Genomic DNA, 22,520 nt, shown 5'->3' with positions numbered 1-22,520 from the left:
TGCTTAGCTTTTCTATTTCTTGTTGGGGCATTTACATACATACACCCAAGTCCTCTGTATTTATACATCTAAATTCTAGACTTGGCTTTTTTACATTTATACCACCCAAATCTTTCATATCATACCAAAAATATCACTATTTTAACTTTTAAAAGATAAAATACACCTTTTCATGCATAAGTGAGGTGGTATGTATGTAAAAATTGAAGCTTTGGTGCTCAATATATAAATACATAGAAATTGTGTGGTATGTATGTAAATCTTCCTTTTTATTTCTCATGTATGCTGTCACATCTTTTTGCTAACCATGATTCATAATTGCTACTTTTAGGTCAACAACCGCATTTATTACAGTTGCTGCTTTTCTTCTAGGCGCTTTATGTTCGGGCATTGCTGGATATGTTGGGATGTGGGTTTCAGTTCGTGCAAATATTCGAGTTGCGAGCGCTGCTAGGCGTTCAGCTAGGGAGTCTTTACAGGTGGTTTTGTGTAATAATTTTATATTTGTTTCTCTTTAATACTTCCATATTTCAGATTTTTATTAACACCTATTTGCAGATAGCCGTTCGAGCTGGTGGCCTATCAGCCATGGTGGTTGTTGGCATGGCTGTACTTGGTGTGGCAGTCCTTTATGCTACATTCTATGTGTGGCTTGGTGTAGATTCACCTGGTTCAATGAAGGTTGTAGACTGTAAGTTGCTTCCACTAATCCATTTCTGAAGATCTTTTAATAAGACAAGTCGAGTGTTTTTTTTTGAGCTTTGAAAAAACTACATCCAATGCGTACATCTCACATATTTAATTTCAATTGTTTTCAAGTTCTATTGGAATTTTCTTGCCGCTGGACATGCTTTTAGATCTGTTTAGTCATAGCTAAACAATGGAAAATTGTTTCTGTTGATTGATATACTAAGATATGTTTCTTTATTATTATTTTTTTTAAGCTTTGAGTGATTTTTTACATTTTTCAATATCCATCTTTTTGAATATGCTAGGACCATGATTTATGATAGTCTTATGGGATAGGATTTCCTAGTGCAACTATGTGATTAATGCTCAAATTGCTGCATTAGGTTTTTCTAATATAATTGTATAATATATTGCACAAATTTTAAAATAATAGTTCACGGTGCATTAATTTAAACAAATATTCATATTATTTAATGAAAATTAGAAAACATGAAAATCTCACACAAACAATGATTTAACGATCAACTAATTGAACTTTCACATTGAAATTCATTAGCGTGTAAAAGCACTCCTTGATAAAAAATCATGATAAAATTAGTAAATTCAACTTGTGTAAATTTTGTTTAAATTCACTCACAAAATCTGATCTATTACAAAAATTGATAGAATCGGATGAGCGCAGGGAAAGAAATAACCAAAATAAAAATCTAGGCCTCACATTAAAACAAGAAGATTTTTTATTTTAAAATTCCGTAACCACTAAGGTTGCTAGGTTAATATGAATTGCATCCAACTAGTATTCAATCACCAAGAGGATCTGATTCAATTAAAGGAAAATTTTATTGGAATTGTCTTTTTCATGCCTTAGGCATTCACTTCTTATAATTTCCGAATATTCCCTCAAGCAAAAAAAATAAATAAATAATAATAATAAATAAAGATGGCTACCCTAAATTCAAAAGGTTTTTCCCATGACAACAAAATTGATTGCTGTAGTTACTAGTTCTTCACAATCACATGCTGAACACAATCACAGCCATAAGTCGAAGCTGATAATGAATACATCCAAACAATGAAGCCATAAATTACGATTGCTAATAACTAAAAGATCTCAACCATAGCCCACTCCAACGATCATTACCAAACAGAAACCAACCAAGCTACAAATGAAAAATATTCAACTAGTATTTTTTGCTCCACAACAATGAATAGAGATTTAATGACGCGGAATGAGGAGGGGACCATGGACCGGTTTGTCCAAGTGAGGGAGGGCCGGTCGGCTCTCTCTCTAGAGCTAGGTTTGCTGCCCACTCCTAAGAATAACAAGGGTATTTTCGTCTGTTTGATTTCATTAGTTTAGGTCCTTTGTTGATTATATATATATATGTGATCGTTTATTGTATTAGGGGTCTTTTGTTCATTGAGTTTTGTAAGGTCTTGTGATCTTTTTGTGGTTCCTGGATAGGAACGAGTATGTATCCATGATGTTGGGTGATGGCAAACTGTATCCCTCCGTTGTTGGTGGCGGCATTCCAGGCATCTTTCATCAATCATTCGTCTGGTGATTTATGCATTCCGATCGGTTGCGAGAGTAGGAATTTCTTTTATCTTGTATCTTTTATTTGATTAGTGCATCCCGTCTTTGTTATGGTTATTTATTTTCCTGTCGTGGATTGCTTTCTTAACTGTTCATGCTGAATGTTTTCTATGTCCTTCTCCGGTATCATATTGTATCAGAGCTAGTAAAACCCTAGTTTCATTCTAGGGTCCACCCAAAACTAAACCCACCAAACCATAGTCAAATCTTGACCTAACCCTAATTCCAACTTGTTGATTTTCAAAATCAACATCCCTAAATATTTTTCATGCACTCTAAATCAGCCCCATCACCCTCTTTCACTTCCCAAACCTAAACCCACCAAAACATAGCCAAATCTTGACCTCACCCTAATTTCTCGTTGCTGATTTTTTAAATCAACCCTCAATATTTTTTATGCTCCCTAAATCAGCCCCATACACCCTCTCTTAACTCCCAAACCTACACCCTAGCCATGTCATCGAGGAAATAAGTGTTGTAAGTCGAAGGCCCTCCAATTCCAAGAGGTTACAACAGCTATGCCGCCTTCAATGTGGCCGATTTGATGTCATATTATGAGGAGTTAGAAGCTTCGACAGATGAGTTCGAAGCTCTACCAGCCCCGGTAGATTGATGCGAGGTGGGGAGGTGAGCGTCCAAGTGGAGGTGGGCTTGTCGACCCTCTCCATATAAAATAGCAGCAGGGTATTTTTGTCTGTTCGCTTTTATTTAGTTTAGGTCCTTTTTTTATTATAAATATGTGACCATTTATTGTATTAGAGGTTTTTTGTTCATTTGAATTTTGTGAGGGCCTGTGATCCCTTGGTGATTCCTGGATGAGGAAGAGTCTATATCCACGACATTGTTGGCGACAACTGTATTTCTTCGTTGTTGGTGGTGACATCCCAGGTCTTTTTCCTTTGTCAATCTTTCGAGCGGTTAGTTTTGTATCCCGACTTATTGTGAGTGTAGGAAACTCTTGGATCTCTTATTTGGTTATTTCATGTCATCTTTTTTTCTCCGGAAGTAGATTTTCTGCACCGTAAATCAATCTCATGTGCCTTTTCTTACCTCCCAAACTTAAACCCTAACCATGTCATCGAGGAAACAAGTGTTGAAAGTTGAAGGCTTTCCAATTCCGAGAGGTTACGATAGCTCTGTCACCTTCAACGTGGTCAAACTGATGTCATATCATGAGTAGTCAGAAGCTTCAATAAATGAGGTCGAAGTTCTACCAACCGTGGTAGATTGACACGATGGGGGGAGGTGACCCTGGACTGGTTTGGTCCAAGTGGAGGTCTGGTCGACCCTCTTTCTATGACTAGGTTTGTCGCCCACTCCTAATAACAACAAGGGTATTTCCGTTCGTTCGCTTTTATTAGTTTTAAATTCTTTTTTGATTGTAAATATATGATCGTTTATTGTATTAGGGGTCTTTTGTTCATTTAAGTTTTGTGAGGGCTTGTAATCCCTTTGTGGTTCTCGGATGCGGACGAGTCTATATCCACGACATTAGACGGTGACAACTGTATCCCTTCGTTGTTTGGGCGACTTCCTGGGTCTCTTTCCTTTGTCAATCCCGAACGGTCGCGAGTGTAGGAAACTCTTGTATCTTTTATTTAATTAGTGCATTTTATCTTTTTTCTACCCCCAACCCCACCAACCTTCGCAGTATCATTCAACCAATAGAAATAGTTGTTGGGCCAAATATTAAATCAAATTGAGGTTCGTGCCACGGAAGAGAGCACAACCTATTTTTAAGTTGATATCATTATAGGCATGCTTACAAAATATATATTGAGCTACAAACGGGTGCAACTTCTAAAATAACATAAAGAAAAAAAAATCAATGCTTATTGTATGAAATCCACTCATCTCAACACATCCTGCATTTTTTCATGACCATAAAATTTGAGTTTTGCATCACTTAGAATTTGTAATTCATGGAAGTTGTTTGTGTTTAACATAAAATTCAAACATGCCAAGTTTGATGAAAGCAGATTATTTGGCTATTTTATTTGGATCTGAGCATTGGGCAGCACAAATTAGAAAACAATAAAATAGGATTTAGACATTGGAATTTTGGTTTATGAAATGGAGGGCACAAGGTGAGCACTAGTTAGTTGGATGGAATTAATGTTAAAGGAATATGATAAAAAACTATGAAGTACAAGCACTTTGAAAAGTCTCATGTGCTTGTGTAACATACATTTCAGGTGCAAACATGCATCTGACATGCATCGTCATATGTTAGACATATAGAAAGTCAAGTTTGATGTATTTTCTTAACAAAATTTAAATATAGTGTGATTCATCCTGACATGACTGAAACCTGATTATATGAATTAGACTTATCCAATTAGCATTGATGATGATTACGGTGTCGAGTGTATTATGTTCAATTAGACTTACATTGATGCGTATATATTTTGTGATTATTTTGAAGATTATACTTTTTTTAGGTTTTTCATGTTTTATGTGTTCAGTAAAATATTGATATTGATAAAATCATATCAAATAATTAATGCTAATGTCGGCACATTGTTGACAATTATTTACACTTGACAAAATATTAACATGTAATTGTAGTTAAACTGATGTAGCGATGCTAGTTTTTTTTTCCCAGTCCTTAAGTTTTTTTTTTCTACGCGTTTGATATTATATGTTATTGTGTGATGCTTTTTGATAGAAAATATTGACATTAATTATTTTGATTACGCATTTTATTCTTAATAATTTATTAAAAAATCATGTTCATGTTGTGTTATATTTTACTTTTATGGTTATGTTGCGCCCATATCTGTATCATGTCATGCTGGCATAGATGCTTCATTGAGGTGGATAAAGGATGGACCAAAGCTAACATGGCTAGTAATTGTGTAAAAGATTTATGTAAACTATAAAAAACATATAATGCTGTTATCAATTTGAATGAATAGAGGAGATAAATAAAAGGTGGTTCTAAATAGTTGGGTTAAGGCTGAAGATGACTATTTGATAATACAGTCAATCAACACACACACTTGGTTGTTTAAATACCCTGAACAAATGTTTATATACCATCAGAAGTCGGGCAAATGTGTCTGTTTTCGTTGCTGGGTGGCTGGGGATGATGAGTTAAGTTAATTTGGCTTGTGAAAATATGCTGGTCAAAGGTATTGGGGATGGCACTGATTATATACTTACATCTGAAGAAGGGCTATACTAAACTGCTTCAAATGGATGCAAGCCTCATATGTCTCCAATACAATGAAGTTTAAGTTCTATATTACAGGATCGCTGTGTGTTAAAACTCTATATTAGCTATATGTTCTCTTATACTCATGATATTTACACCTCAAGTGAACCTCTTTAGTGTTATAGAAATTTTGCTAAAATTTACTTCTCCTTTTTCCTTTCTTGTTTAACATCAGCTTTCAGTTGATGATAACAAGCATTGTGATTTTACTCCGTTATGTAATGTTATTATTATTTTATTATTCTCGTTTAATTTTTGAGGTGACTTTCTTCTATAATGAAGAGCAACAATTTTTCCTTGTTATTATTATTCTCTTCATATTAATTTATTGTTTATTTTTTGCTATTATTTCTTCATTTTGTTGTCCCCATTTTTGGATTTTTATGGTATGTTGGTAATATGTTTGTGCTGCAATGCCATCATAAATATTTTCTTAACCTATACCCTTGCATTTTGATGTATTTTTTATGTTATTTTCTGAATGATTTTCCTGCAAACTTTCATACTCACCCTCATTCAACTTTCTTTCTTTCCACGCACACACACCCAAACTCACGCACACCACATGAGGTAAGGTCTTGAACCCAGGACAAATGGCTTGAAAGATAAAGCCCTCAACCACTAGACCAAAATGACTCGTGTAACCTTCTGTTCTACTTTATTCTGTATTTGCTTTGTTAATATTTAAGGTTCATGGCATAATTTTGGCATGTATGGAGACTCTAAGTGATAGGTGAGCTAAGCATCATCAGCTTTTATGCGTGCGCGTGTGTGTGTCTACCAACAAGATTTTCAATATATATATATATATATATATTGTAAATCATGTTGATAATTGGACCTCTGTTCTTTGTTCTTGCTAGAGAAAGGTATAAAGCATCATTTTATTTCACTTATTGGATTTAGCGTTGGTTTAAATATTGTATCCATTGTTGTTGCTTGCTGACAAGCAATGGAATCTTACAAAGAATATGATTTCCATTAATATGCACGAATAATAAACGGGATTTTTTCTCTTTATTTTTGCATATTTGCTTGTAGGTTAGCATATTTTAGGACAACTATTGCAGCAAAATCTATCCTCAATTTGGCAGAAGATAATGAGGAAACCTTATATATGGAATCAAAAGCATATGCAGTGTGCTGCCTGGAAATTGGATTTTTTTTTTTTTTGGTAGTAAGATGAGTTCTAATGGGACGTATAGTGAATAACTTTTTTGTTTGTGGTTGTTGATAAAACTGTGTAAGCTGTCATATGAATATATGCTCTAATGGGATGACTAATGAGTTTTTTTTTAGTTTAAGGGGGTTGAAGAAACCATATGTAAGCCAATGCATTTGAACCTTGGAAAAAGTCATTCACTTTTCTGTTGAGAAAATTAAAGAAAATCTAGTTTTGGTTTGTTTTATGGACATAAACAAATTTTATGCTTCTTTGCAGTGCCTCTTCTCCTTGTTGGATATGGTTTTGGTGCCTCGTTTGTTGCTCTTTTTGCCCAGTTAGGTGGGGGAATTTTCACTAAAGCAGCAGATGTTGGAGCTGATCTTGTTGGTAAAGTAGAACAGGGTATACCTGAAGATGATCCTCGAAATCCGGCTGTCATTGCTGATCTGGTATCAAACTTCACATTTTGCGTTTTAAAATTGAGTTAATCTGTTTTATTGAAACCACCTTTTTCCTTTTTTCTGCAACTGAGTTATCAAACTTCACATTTCACATTTCACATTTTGTACTTCTATAATTTGTCTTCAGCTCTTTTGTTTTTTAATCTAAATTTTGTAGGCGTAAGCATACATTCTAATTGAATATTACCATTTTATACTGTATTTTAACATTTTTTTTTATTTGCATTTCATCCTATAAATAAGTGCTCTTCAAATATTACTAATGTGAGCAGGAACAGGAGTAATGGTAATAAAATAAATAAGTGATTGTTTACTTTGACTTGGCAAAGCATTAATAATTCAACTTTATTAGTTTTCAAGTTTTAGTAAGCGTGATTGTTCTATGTGTCTTAGGGCCGGTCACTAATGCATATCTATGCTGAGATGTACAAAGAAAAACGAACTATTTCTGCGTATTACTTCAAACAGTAATTTAAAGAATAAAATATGAAATTCTGAAATTTTAAAACAAAGATAAAATTCTACAATAGTTAAAATTCACAAACAAAGGGGTGGTCCTATTATAACCTAAGTAAGATCCAAAATAACTTATTTTCTTTAAATCCTCTATGATCTAGCATGTACTTGGGTGAATATGCGGTGTTTGACTTGATCTTTAAGCAACTGAGTTAAGCTTCAAAAGTTTTATCAAGCTTCTATTCTTAGTCAGCCAAATAGAAGCAAATTTGTTGGATTGTGTTCAGCTTGTTAATGTCTAAAACATATACACGCACACACATTCTAACATATTGTTCTTGTGTTTCAACCATTGGATTTCAATCTAATGGATGAGATCTAAGCATTACATAAAATTTTAGATGTTGAAATTGAAGATGATATGAGCTTAACACAAGCCTAAAGCAAACAAAACAGGGAAATAAGATTTTCCAACATAACCAAACACGTGACGAGCGTAGAGCAAAGCTGATGTAGTATGGTGTAAAAAATTCACAAATTGCTGGTGTGTCACAAATAGAGAATGTTGCAACAACAACTACAAAACCTTTATCCCACTACAAATAGAGAATGTTGCAAATAGAAAAAAAATCTTGTTATGGGAATTGGGGCATTTCTGTTGTTGCAAAATCTCAGAACCAATTAATCCCACAAAATTCGAATCAGCAGCCACAACTGTTAATTCAGTAGATGAAAAAAAAATGCAGGAATTAGAATCAACTGAACTAGGGAATCTTAGAGATGAATTGAAACGACTTGCAACCCTAAGCCAAACATAATGGGCTTATCATAACGCCTGAGAACACGTCCAACTCTCATTAGATTCGTCGTTGTAGAAATTTTTCATAAAACAAATAAAAAAAAGAGGAAAAATAACGCAATATTTACTACTTCTAAAGGCTCATAATGCTCATCTCAATCTTCACTTTTTGTGACTTTGACCATTATAAATTTTTAGATTTCCATCGAAGGTCTTAGCTAGCTATTTCATAAAGGAGGGGGCGTAAATCATGAGCTTTATCACTTTGTTATTTCTTAATTTGATTGTATTCAAAAGGCTAATAATATAATGATGGGTGGGTTACTTCTACTCACTTAAATGCCAGCTAAATAGATCATTTTTTTAGATGATAAGTGCTGATATACAATGTAAAGATTTTTTGAGGATCGTGCAGTTAGGATAGATTATTTTGGAGCAACTCCTATGGATTTAATATTAGAGATGCTTTATTGCTTGCCACTTAAAACTTTTTTTTTTTTGCGCATGTAGCTATAATGAAAAAAACTTCTTTCTTCAACGTCCTAGATTTTGGTAGGACTTGCCTAAAATGGCTGCTACGGAAGGGGCCATTTCCTTCAGGTTATATTGGGTTTGAAGCAATTGGAGTGTGTAAAAGTATTTTCATTCATAATTTCATCTTGGGTGTATGGCTTCAATATGATTAATAGATTTATATAAGAAATGTGAAAAAATATAATTTTTTTCATTAAAAACTCTCTATCCATCCTTAGTAAAAACCAATAAGAAAATTTTATGAGAACATTGTTAAAATTCACATGCACCTCACAAAAAAAATCTCATCAACTAAGCAAGAAATAAAAAATATATATATTTTTTCACCCAATTTCTTGTAAACCAAACAAGTGGGTGAAAACTGGTTTCAATTTAATTCCTTTGCCACTTCCATTTCTATTGTTGTTTATTTCAGCTTTTTTAATTCCTTTACACCAAACCCGGAGCTATTTTATAGGCAGAATCCTTTTGGAATGGGTTGAAAATAAATTTTTGGGAGGAAAAACTACATGTTTTCATTCTTCACACATAAGGTACATATATAGGGAAAATGGTCCCTTCTAATTTACAAACTTGCCAAATATAGCTAATCTGAGTTTGGAAAGGAAATAACATAATTATGAAATGAACATAAAATTAACATAAATAGGAAGATAATAAAACTAAATTCTCCAATAACTTTGAGGTGTCCAGTAGGCCCACCATGGAAAGGATGTCGGAACCTTCCTAACTTTCCACACTTCCCCTCAAGCTGGGTCGTAGATGTTGTAGAAACTAAGCTTGGTATTAAACTCTAAGAACATGCTTACAGGTGAAGACATCAACAACTTGTTGGTGTGTCGAGATGTAGTTTAACTGTATAATTCTATCATTATTTCAGAGATAAAATGTCTATCAATTTCAATGTGTTTGTTCCTATCATGATGCACATCATTCTTGGCAATACTGATGTTTGCTTGACTATCACAAAACATATGTATAGACTTATTGGAGGTACATCACAATTCCCCTAACAATTTTGAATCCAGATCTCTTCACAAATTTCCTAGGTGAGTGTCATATACTCTGATTCTGCACTGCTTTTAGAAATAATAGCTTACCTCTTCTCCATCTAACCAATTTCTTCGTACATAGAAGAAGTAACTTGCATTTAGGGTTGTCAAAACGGCTCGTTGTTCACGAACAACTCTTTTTCTGTTTGTTAAGAAGCTCGTGCTTGATTCATTCACTTAGTTAACAAGCCGAACACGAACACTTTTTTGTGCTGTAGATATAAACGAGCTGAACATAAATAAAGATTTATTCATTTGCGTTCGACTTATTTTGGCTTGAAATACTACTTACCAATTATATATATATAATTGATAAGTAATATTTTTAAAAAGTTTAATTAACTACAAGGTTACAAAGATTTATAATCAATTAAAATTATTATTTAAAAATATAGAATAAAAAATATATTAAATTATATTTAAATGATGTTTTAATATAAATAATAATATTTAAATTTTGCCCCAGCCCTTAACATCCCATGACTGCATGTCTAGGGTTGTCAAAATGACTGTTTGTTCGTGAACAACTCATGTTCGGCTCGCTAAGAAAACGAGTCAAACACGAACACATTTTCTTATGTTCGAAATATAAACGAGTCGAACACGATCAGTGATATTTTTTAACGAGTTGAATACAAGTTGAGCCTAGGCTCGCTCGTGTTCGGCTCGTTTACACCCCTACTTGCATTGGACCTCTCTGTAAGTCTCCAACCCATCTTACATCGGTGTATATTTCTACCTCTCTAGTTTTGGCTTTCTCAAAAATTAGTCCATAAACAACCCATCTTACATCGATGTAGATTTCTACCTCTAGTCTGGCTTTCTCAAAAATTAATCCATAAACAGGAAACTTCTTGAGAAACCTCAGAATCCTATATACCAATTTCAAATGTTCTTTATTTAGGTTATTCATATGTTGATTCACAATACTTATAGTGTATGCAATATTTAACATAGTATGTGACGATAGATAAGTTTTCCTACCAAGTTTTGAGGTATTCTCTTATTCACATATATACTCTCTTCTCTCTCCCCTGTTAGATTTATTGTTTGGATCCATTTAAGTATCAACAGGTTTGCATTCAATCGTTTCTGTCTTCTTTAGTGGTTTTAGGATATGTTTTCTCTGTAATATTATAATGCCATTCTTAGACCTGGTTATTTTCATATCTAGAAAAAAATCTCATTGTTCGTAGATCCTTGATTTCAAACTTAATGGAAAACAATTTTTTATCTAAGGAATTTTTTCATCATCATCAGTAAGAATCATATCATCCAAATATATTCTCAATGCAACAATAATCCTGAGTGTATTTTATGAACAATGTATGATCAGTTTGACCTTGAGATTATTTATTAGATCTCATAATTTTAATAAACTTTTCAAACCATGCCCTTTGTCACTACTTAAGTCCATAGAGAAACTTCATGAGTTTGTATACTAGGTATTTGTTGGAATCATTCCGAGGTTTGGGTGGTATCTTCATGTACACTTCTTCTAGATCCTGATTTAGAAAGATATTTTTTATTTCAAATTGATGCAGTCCTCATTGTTTGCTAATTGCCACTGAAAGGAGAACTCTGATAATGTTCTGTTTGGAAACCGGTGTGATGATCTCCTGATAGCCAATCCCATAGGCTTTGAGTGAAACCTTTTGCAGTCAGTCTGGCTTTGAATATCTCAATACTCCCATCAGCTAGGTATTTGTTATTGAATACCCATTTGCATTCAACTGACTTGTTATCCTGTGGGAGTTGAGTAAGACCGCGTTTTGCTATGCTTTAGTGCTTGAAGCAACTGCTTTCTTCCATTCTGGATTTTTAAGAGCTTCATGAATAGATTTAAGAATTTGTACACTAGCAAGGTTGGATATAAAGGATATAAAGGATTTATAGGATGAGAATAACTTCACTCAAGTTACATACTTTTAAATTGAGTATCTAGTATAATTTTTCTTGTTATGAGCACCAGAAGAGGAAAAGGATAACTCATGAGTACTAGACTCCTCACCCAAAATTTTAGGTGAACGTGAACATGGGTTTTGGTTTGAGCGATTCTGTCTTTGCAAGTTGTCTTCCTCCTACTCAAGATTTTCTCTTCTTGTGTACACACTAAGTACTTTGTTATGGGCTTCAGGTTTGGTTGGTTGGACATCCTCAACAATAGGGTTGTCCAAATGACTCGTTGTTCGCAAATGGTTCATGTTTGGCTCGATAAGAAGCTTGTATTTGATTCGTTTGCTAAGCCAACAAGTCGAACACGAAATTTGTTTTTGCGCTCTATATATAAACTAGCCGAACACGAACAAGGATTTGTTCATTCGTGTTCAATTCATATTGACTCGAAATAATTAAATTATATATATGTGTATGTGTATCAAATTGATGAGTAGTATTTTAAATAATTTAATTGTATAGAAGACTACAAAGATTTGTAATCAAATAAAATTATTAATTAAAAAAATAGAATAAAAAATATTAAATTCTATTTAAATGATGTTTTAGTATGAATAAAAGATTTAAATATTGCCCCTGCCCTTAACATTTTATAACTGTGTGACTATGGTTGTTAAAACAATTCTTTGTTTACGAACAACTCCTGTTTGACTTGCTATGCAAACGAGTTGAACACGAACAAATTTTTTGTGTTCAAAATATAAACGAGTCAAACACAGACAATGATATTTTTTAACGAGCTTAACACAAGCTAAGCTGAGGCTAGCTCGTGTTCAGCTCATTTACACCCCTACTCAACAAGGATAGGAGTGTTTGGCGGAAGAGTAGGTTGTGAGGCCATGTAAGTGTCATCAAATGGCTCATTTACACCCCTACTCAACAAGGATAGGAGTGCTTGGCGGAAGAGGAGTAGGTTGTGAGGCCATGTAAGTGTCATCAAATGCACCATAAAATTGATATTTATTTTCACTTTCCCCATGAACATCATATTTGGGGTAGTCAAATTAATTATAAAAAATAAATATCATTGAAGTTTTAGTATTTTCTGGCAACAAATGAATAATACTTATACTCATTTTTGTTGAAGGCACACTCCAGGAAAATACACTTGTTTTAAGGTCAAGTTTCGTGCGATTTGGGGAATAGATGCGAACAAAGGATACACAATAAAAAATTTTAAAGTGCTACAGTAAAAAAGAATGCTCTGATGTGAGGATAGTTAACCATTAAGACATGAAGTGGAGTTTTGAAGTTAAGTATTCGACTAGGCATTGGATTGATAAGCTATGTTGGAGTAAGAACTGCTGCCCTTCAAAAATATTTTGGAACTTGATGAGAGATCATAATTGAACGGATGCCTCAAGGAGATGTCTGTTTTTTCTCTCATCTATCCCATTTTGCTATGGGGTATTAATACATGAACTCATATGGATTATTCCATTTTTTGAAAGATATGATCCAGGATGATGTTGAAATATTTCTTGATATTATTAGTTTTGAGGATCCGAATCTAATGTGATAGTCAGTAAACGAGACAAATTATCGAGCCCAAATTAGGTTTTTCACCTTGGATGATTCCTAAATTTCTTTGTGGATAATGGAAAAAGAATGTGAGGGTTTATACTAAATCATGGGATAAATATTTCTAGTGAGTTTGACAAGTTAATAAATTTCACAGTGATGAGAATTAGATTTTTATTTATAAACAAATGAGGATATAACTTTACAGCATATCTGAAATTAGGATGAAGCCATAAAATGACATGTTTTTCGACAAACATAGACTCAACAGACTCAGAAATTTGAGGAAAAATGGAGGTGGGATCACTAGTGCGTTTAGACAGATTTTTTTTTGGGAAGGTATAAGGCTTGATGCATTTCAGTACTACCAATCACCCTTCCTGAATTGAGGCTGCCGCTTGATGGACTGCTGCTTGCTGCTATCCTTTGAAATGTTAGCTGGATGGGCTGGGAAGGATCAACAAGTAGGGAACAACAAGATCCAACTGCTCTGCTTGCAGCCCCTGCAGGGAAACTGGCAGGAGAAGATCTCTTGTGGGAGAAGAACCCTTGTCTGGCTGGTGGTCTGCAGGGATTCTGGAGGGAGAAAAAACAAGAATCGGGGACGGCCTGCAGGGGCCATTTCGGGCCTGCCGGGTAAGTAAGAGGGAGTTGAGGAGGGCCTGCTAAAAGAGAACCAGGGTTTGTTTTCATGCTTTGCTACCTTGTTGAAAAACAAACTTTGAGAGGAAAAATTATATGCTTTTATTATTCACACATAAGGTATATATATATAGGGATATCGGTCCCTTTTTTCAAATATATCTAATCTAAATTTGAGATGGAAATAATTTTGAAATAAACATAAAAAAAATATAAGTAGTAAGAGAATAAAACTAATTAAGCGGTTATCAAAGTTGTTTCCAATTAAATTCCTCAATATCTTTGAGGTGGCTTGTCAGCCCACCATGGAAAGGAGGCAGTAACATTCCTAACTTTCCCCAGAATGATATTTTTTTAGTTTAGCTGCTTGGATTTCGTTTTGCATTGTGGGCTTGCTTTGCATTGTAGTTAACTTGCAGTAGCAATCATGGCTAGTGGTAATTTCTGATTCTATGTAGAGGTTAGGAATATTGTTAATTGATGAAAATATATGACTCTCTTTTTGTTAATAGAAAAGATAGCTTATAAGGATATTTGATCTTAACATATCATAAATAATTATTATTTTAGGTAATTTGTGGGCTATAAATTGGATTCCTGAGTTATGTTTAAGCTATTAAGGATTGTGTATTGTAATATGAATTCAACTTTTCTTCAATTCTTATGTGTGTTCTGGTTGGATGTGTTCTTTGAGTGCTTTATAGGTGTTGACGATTACTTTTGGGGGCAAGCCCGCTTGTACTGGCATCCTCTTATACCAGCATGAGGCTTGGCTCTTCCTTTAGGGTGATTTATATTCTTATTCTTATTTTAATTTGTTTAGTGGTTAGTTTTTTGCAGGTAATTGAAATTTTCTCAATTTGGATGGTACTTAATTTTATTTTCAGTACAAACTTAATAGTTGCCAAAATCTTATGTTTATTCTTTATTTTTCTTTTGAAATTTTAGATTTTGATGACTATTAAATTATTATTTGGAACAAGCAAAGTTTGTTTGTTATTTATACATTAAAAATTACTTGTTTTGCTAATGCCAGTAGTTAACAACTCATATATTGTAATTTTATGTGTTTTTATTGTGAATCTTATTTTAGGTTACCTTAGTAACGATAGGCCCTTAATTATTTACATCTACATTTACTGCACACTTTATTTCTTTTGGTTTGCAATGCAATCTTGTAATGTTTCTGGTTCCTTTGATCATTTGGCTGTATATGCTAGAAAAGCCTCGTCAGCATCGGTATTCATATCGGCAATTTTTGCTACAGTTTGTATCTCATGTCTTTTTAGATCGGATTCCTTTTGGGTTACTTTGACAAAACCGTCCATTTGGGGTTAAAGATTGGAATCTCGTTTTGAGTTGATGCTGCAATATGAAAGGTTTTAAAATTATACCTTGATAGAACTTTAATCATGCAATATTAATTATTGCAAAATTTATTATTTTGTATTTGAGAAGCAGTGGTAAGATGCTTTATTTCTTGGCCGCTTGTGTTTATTAAAATTTTGAAATTTAAGATTCTGCCTCTATAATTTCAGGACAATGAATTCAATTAAACAGCAAATTTGAAGCATTAGTTTGTCTCAAATTTTGTGCTGTATATCTTTTTTGGAAGATTTACTTACACCACTTAATTTCTATATATTTGCATATCTAACACCTACAATTAATTTTTACAAATATACCACTCTTTCTATGCATGAAAAGGTGTATGCCACTTTTTAAAAGTTAAAGTAGTGGTATTTTTGATGTGATACGAAAGATTTGGGTGTTATAAATGTAAAAGGTAAAGTTTAGGTATTGGTAAAGTTTAGGTATTAGATATATTAGATATGTAAATACATAGGAATTGGGTTGTATGAATGTAAATGTCCCTATCTTTTTCTTAGCATATTAGATATAACTTCTCAGTATACTCTAACGTCGATGAATATTCCCGAACAAGAATAACAAGAATACCAAGAGATCTCAAGGATGATAATTTAGGCTTTATTTGGTTAGGCTTCTTCTTTGAGAAAAGCCTATTAAAAATTGTTTTTACAAAAGCCGATTTTTATAGTTTGATAGAAGTTACGGCTTGAATTGGCGAAAAACTGGATTTTTTAAAAACGTTTCTAAAAAATAAACACGATAACTAAACAACTCATCAAGTGAAGAAGAAACTGTTTTGGAAGCGGGAAGCAACCTGAAAGTTTCCTCAAACGAGCCTTTAGATTAAAATTAGGGCTTGCTTTGTAAAATCATAAATATTGTTCAGACAAACTTTGAGTACTATTACCTGGTTACCGATCTTTCTACTTGTGCTTATAGTTGTCTTTATCTTCTTCATAGCTTTATCCTCGTTACCAAGTTTTGTATGGTTATCCATTTCCAATTTTTCCTATTAGGAAGATTTTCAATATTGGTAGCTCTTATTCTCCAACTTAGATTTTGTAGATGAGAATTTTTTTTTTTGAGAATATTACATATTCCTTGGTAGTGTTTTGCCTGATTAAACTTGATCCGAATTCTCTATTTTGACTAAAGGTTGGTGATAATGTGGGTGATTGTGCTGCTCGAGGAGCTGATCTTTTTGAGAGCATAGCTGCAGAAATCATCAGTGCAATGATACTCGGAGGAACAATGGCTCAGCACTGCAAAATTGAAGGTAAAGATTGTCTGCAAATAATTTTTTGTTAAGATTTTATATGTGACTGCTCTTCTCTGGCTTTCTCTGCATTGATGCAAGGCTATGCTTATTATTCTATCCTTTTTAGAGAAAAAGAATCCTCTTCTTTCTTATATCTTTCTGCAAAAGAAAAGTCTGAAAATACTCTTTACCTCTGATTTATGAGTCAATTACTTTGTTCTAAGAAATAGTCAACTGCCTTGGAACTCCTTTCTCTTTGTTTTCAAAAGTTGCACTTAATTGTTAATTCCTTAAAATACAGATCCATCAGGGTTTATCCTATTTCCTCTTGTTGTCCATTCTTTTGACCTTGTGGTATCTTCTGTTGGAATTCTCTCAATTCGTGGAACACGTGAACTTGGATCTAAGGTTCCGGTAGAAGATCCTATGGCAATTCTCCAGAAAGGCTATTCTATCACAATAGTGTTAGCCGTTATAGCTTTCGGAGTGGTAAATTTTCATAATATTTTTCTTACATCTTCTTTCCTAAATATGTCATTGCATTTTATGTTTGTTGAGGGTTTCATTTTGACAGTCTACGCGGTGGCTTCTTTATACCGAACAAGCACCGTCCGCATGGTTAAATTTTGCATTATGTGGATTGGTGGGCATTATAACAGCTTATGCTTTTGTGTGGATCTCCAAATATTACACAGACTACAAGCATGAGCCTGTACGAACTTTAGCACTTTCAAGTGCTACAGGGCATGGAACTAATATAATTGCAGGTGTAAGTCTTGGCTTGGAATCCACAGCTCTTCCTGTTCTCGTGATTAGTTTAGCCATCATCTCAGCATATTGGCTTGGGCAAACATCTGGCCTGATGGATGAAAATGGGAACCCAACTGGTGGCCTTTTTGGTACAGCGGTTGCTACGATGGGAATGCTTAGCACTGCAGCTTATGTTCTTACCATGGACATGTTTGGGCCAATTGCTGACAATGCTGGTGGAATTGTTGAGATGGGACAGCAGGTATTATTGTTGCGCTTAATCATTGCTATGTTGCCTGAGATTCTACAAGTTTAAATCGTTGCTACATCGATGTTTTTCATTCCCCTGTTTAAAAATTTAGGCCTTGTTCGGAGGAGTTTTTTAAGTGCTTTCTGCTCTACAGAAAGTTAGGAGTCATTTATTTTTTGAGTAAAGTGCCAAAATAGTCCGTTGACTATTTACATTGTGCCATTATAATCTTAGAGTTTATAAAATGTCAAATTAGTAACACTTTTCTAGTTTCTGAAACTAAAATGGCCCTTTGCTAATGTCTGGGGGACCATTCTGACACTATTCTCTTTATTTTTTGTTTGGTTTTTAATACGTTTACATACCATGTCAAAGAGCACCTTATGTATAAACTTTTGTAAAAACCAAAGCTCCGCCAATTGAAACCTTAGTCTGCAATCTTACAGTCTGATTTATCGGTACTGTCTTAACTTCTGTTCATGATAGAATCTAATGATCTTTATTTACATTTTTTGTCGGACAAAATAATGTTGCAAGCCTGAGAGTGTTCGAGAAATAACAGATGTGCTTGATGCTGTGGGCAACACCACCAAGGCTACTACGAAAGGTTTTGCCATTGGGTCTGCTGCGCTCGCTTCTTTTCTTCTTTTCAGTGCATATATGGATGAAGTTGCTGCATTTTCTCACCTCCCTTTTAAACAGGTAATGACATTCAGTACTCAGCCATGTGCCTTTTCAGCAAAATGCCGCCTTTAGGTCCACATTTGTTTCTAAATCAATTTTTTTTGCAGGTGGACATTGCAATCCCTGAGGTTTTTGTTGGTGGTTTGTTAGGTTCAATGCTTATATTTGTATTTAGTGCTTGGGCATGTGCGGCCGTTGGAAAAACAGCTCAGGAGGTTGTTAACGAAGTCCGTAGACAGTTTATCGAGAGGCCAGGAATTATGGTGCGTGATAGCTGCCTTTTGGTCATTCTTTAAAACTGTTTTCATCATGCATCGGCAACTTAAGGAAGATTTACATACATTTCACTCAATTCCTTTGTATTTACTTATCTAACACCTAAACTTCAATTTTTACATGCATGTCACCTTACCACGCATGAAAATGTGTATATCACTTCTTAATAGTTAAAATGGGGGCATTTTTATGTGATATGAAAGATTTAGGTTGCATAAATATAAAAACTAAAGTTTGGATTTTAGATATTTAACTAAATAGGAATTTGGTGTTATGTATGCAAATGCCCCTATATTCAATTGTTCTCTGTTACAGGAATATAATGAGAAACCAGATTATGGCCGTTGTGTTTCGATTGTGGCGTTTGCATCTTTAAAGGAAATGATAAAACCGGGTGCTTTGGCAATTGTCTCACCTGTTGTAATTGGTCTGTCTTATACTTTTCACTGCTTTCCTTATTGAAACAATAAACTTGCCGTCGATACCCTTTGATAAGATATATTTTCTAAATAATCAAACTACCGGCCTGCAGGGGTTCTTTTCAAAATGTTGGGTCAGGTCACCGGTCAGCCACTTCTTGGTGCCAAAGTGGTGGCATCTCTGCTTATGTTTGCAACAGTGGCCGGCATACTTATGGCTCTGTTCCTAAATACCGCTGGAGGTGCTTGGGATAATGCCAAGAAGTTCATTGAAACTGGTGCACTCGGTGGTAAAGGTAGCGATTGTCACAAGGCAGCAGTTACTGGTGATACGTAAGCTTTTCGTTCCATACTTTTCTCGGCGCTTCATCAAGTATTCATGTGTTGGAATTTTGATAGTTTGCCTTATTTTTCAACTTTGTGGATATTTTTGCATCTTGCCTACGAGGTTGCATATTGTGTTAGTAAGGAGAAACTTAATCAGCCGTTTTGAAAGAGCCGCACTTTTTTATAGACTGGATAAACATTGAAATCTTCAGTTTATTATTTTGGAATTGCATATTGTGTCAGTAAGGAGAAACTTAATCAGCTGTTTTGAAAGAGCCGCACTTTTTTATAGACTAGATAAACATTGAAATCTTCAGTTTATTATTTTGGAAGATTTGCATACATACCATGTAGAGGTGTCAAAAATTTACCCGACACGCCAACTCCACCCAATCTCGACTCTATAAGTTCGGGTTGAGGTTCACTTGAATAATTACTGGGTTGTGTTAGGGTTAGGAATCATAATCTGTTTAATTTTTTAGGTTAGCTTCGGGTTAACCGCCAACCTGAAATGGACTTGAAACTATCCCACTAACCCAAATTTGACGCAAACTTTACCCAACAACCCAAATTGGATTCGAGATTGACTCGAAATCGAACCAAATAGCTATTATGAATTATGTTAAACAAGTTATACGGGTTGGGTTCGGGTTAACGGGTTGCAGGTTGGTCGAGATCGGGTTGGACTTTCTAAACCATTTAATATTCAAGTCGGGCTCGAGTCAATCAGTTTCGGATCGGTCAATTTCGAGTCAGACCCTAACCCGACCTGTGAACTTGAATTGATGGATCGGTCAAGTCAGACCCTAACCCGACCTGTGAACTTGAATTGACACGCCTAATACCATGTATTTACATATCTAACACCTAAATTTCAATTTTTACATATGCTACCTTACCTATGCAAAAAAAAAAGGTGCATCTCACTTTTTATTAGTTAAAATAGTGGTGTTTTTATGTGATATGAAAGATTTGGTTGGCATAAATGTAATCAATGTTTCTGTGTTAGATATGTAAATACATAAGAATTGGGTGGTATGCATGTAAATGATACCAGAGTTAACCCAAACTACAATAAGAAAGCATATTTTATTACGCCAAAAATAATGGCTTACAATTAAGACTCAAAACAGGAAAGAAAATACAACTCAACACTAATCTCAGGCTTGGGCGGAGTGGGATAGCCATTGAGCAGCAGTGAGAGGGTTTAAGGTAGGTGGCGGCAGGCAGGAAGAGGGTAAGCAGGTTTGCAGTTGCAGCAAGAGGTAGAGGGGGTTGCGGTGGTTGTAAGGGTCAAGGTCTGTAGGTGGCTGTGAGCAAGAAGGGGAGGGGGAGGTGTAGGATAGCGGCAATAGGGGTTGTCGTATGGTAGGTTGGCAGGTTGGAGCCGTGGATGGTAAGAAAGGAGCAGCGGCAGTTAGAAAGGTTGTATGGGGGTGGTTACGACACTTAAGGTTGTATGGGGGTAGCTACGACACTTAGCACGTAGAGGTGAGAGGGAAGGTGGGCAACAGTAGCAAGGAGGAGGGCAGGGGATTGCAGAAACCATGGGAGGGTGGCAGCAACTTATTTAGGGTTGCTGATTTTGAAAACCAGCAGGGGAAAATTAGAGTTTTGTCAAATTTTGGCTATGGTTTGGTGGGTGCTAAGAAACTCTGTGATTGGACTAGGATTAGGCTAGTTATAATACTAATTGATACTGGAGTTAATCCAAACCCAATAGGGAAACATATATAATTATGCCAAAAACGTGGTTATAATCAAGACTCAAAACAAAAAAGAAACTATAACACAACATGAATCTCTGGTTACGGCTGGACAGGGCGGGGCGGAATAGCTGCTGGGCAGCTTTGAGAGGTCTAGGATCGGTGGCAGCAAGGTGGAAGAGGGTAGGCAAGTTTGCGGTTGGAGCAACAAGAAAGAGGAGGTTGCGGTTATAGCTGGGAGCAGGTATTGGGGTTGCAGTGATTTTAAGGATCAAGGTTTGTAGGTTGCTGTGAGCAGGAAGGGGAGGGGGAGGTGAAGGATAGAGGCAACAGGGGTTGCCGTATTGTAGGTTGGTAGGCTGGAGTTGTGGAGGGTAGGGAAGAGGGCAGCGGCAGTGAGGAAGGCTGGTATTTGTGTGGGGGTGGTGGTTGTGGGGGGCAGGGTGTGGTGTTGTCAGCGAACAGGGAAGGGTGGTAGCAAGTAATAAAAGGAATGATACACATCACCTCAGGGCAAGTTGTAGTCAGAGCACCTTCTCGCCGTTAGATACAATCCTAGAAGGGAAAACGGGACGTCGGAGGCTATTCAAACATAAATCTCAAAGCAACTAACCCTAAAACAGAAAATAACACATATATTTAGTAGATAAATAGGAAGGGGATGGTCCCTCCCCTTGGGCAGCACCCTGGCCCTGAGCATATGGCCACCCTCCCCGCTATTGCCTCCTGCTGGGTTCAACAAGCCTTCCCCTGGTTCAGCCCTTGGTCGGTTCAGTCCCCTAGCACCGCATCAGGTAATTCCCCGTTAATTTAACTTTCGTAAGGATAACTGAAAAGGAAATGGTAATGTATTTTTATTGCTCGAAGATTCAACTTCCATTGAGACCTAATTCAGTATTGGACAAATTGTGAACTTGCTTCAAAGCCTGCTCTATGGCTTTCTTATTTTCAGTTTCTTTGATAGTTGACATTTTCTTGAGAATTGTATTTATATTTTGCTATGGAATGCACAAATTTTTGAAACCAATAATCCGGCAACATGATTGCGAGCTTCAGAACAGTTTCTGCTGCTCATCGTTGACAATTTATCATTGCGACTGAAACATGTTTTGAGGCATTGTGTAAATATTTTTGTTATATTTCTATTTTTATCTTTTGCTTGTAGTTCAATCATTGCTCTTCTGGATCTGAAACCATCCATCCATTAATGTTAGTGTCATTAACATTCATTTGTTAAAGTCATATTCATAAAAATGGCTTTTTAATTTTGAAGCCATGGAAGTCTTAACTGTGTTTCTTTAGTCTTAACACGCAGGAATATGGGACATTTAAGTCTTACGTATTTACATATCTAACACCTAAACTTTACTTTTTTACATTTATAGTACA

At 35.2% G+C, this 22,520-nt stretch overlaps 1 protein-coding gene across 1 annotated transcript in view; it reads left to right on the top strand.

Annotated features, from left to right (window-relative positions):
- The window catches only part of LOC110031869 (pyrophosphate-energized membrane proton pump 2), a 32,190-nt gene that overhangs the window by 8,407 nt on the left and 1,263 nt on the right, over window positions 1-22,520 (top strand). The window contains exons 5-14 of the mRNA XM_020735294.1: window positions 332-479; window positions 559-691; window positions 6,946-7,118; window positions 16,617-16,737; window positions 17,021-17,208; window positions 17,294-17,731; window positions 18,257-18,421; window positions 18,511-18,666; window positions 18,995-19,106; window positions 19,212-19,431. Of these exons, the coding sequence (XP_020590953.1) occupies window positions 332-479; window positions 559-691; window positions 6,946-7,118; window positions 16,617-16,737; window positions 17,021-17,208; window positions 17,294-17,731; window positions 18,257-18,421; window positions 18,511-18,666; window positions 18,995-19,106; window positions 19,212-19,431 (1,854 nt within the window). The remainder of the gene's footprint in view (window positions 1-331; window positions 480-558; window positions 692-6,945; window positions 7,119-16,616; window positions 16,738-17,020; window positions 17,209-17,293; window positions 17,732-18,256; window positions 18,422-18,510; window positions 18,667-18,994; window positions 19,107-19,211; window positions 19,432-22,520) is intronic.

This window comes from Phalaenopsis equestris, unplaced genomic scaffold (assembly GCF_001263595.1).
Source record: "Phalaenopsis equestris unplaced genomic scaffold, ASM126359v1 Scaffold000855, whole genome shotgun sequence".
Taxonomy (NCBI): Eukaryota; Viridiplantae; Streptophyta; class Magnoliopsida; order Asparagales; family Orchidaceae; genus Phalaenopsis; species Phalaenopsis equestris.
Note: the sequence above shows the minus strand (reverse complement) of the source record. Positions and strands in the feature narration are given on the sequence as shown.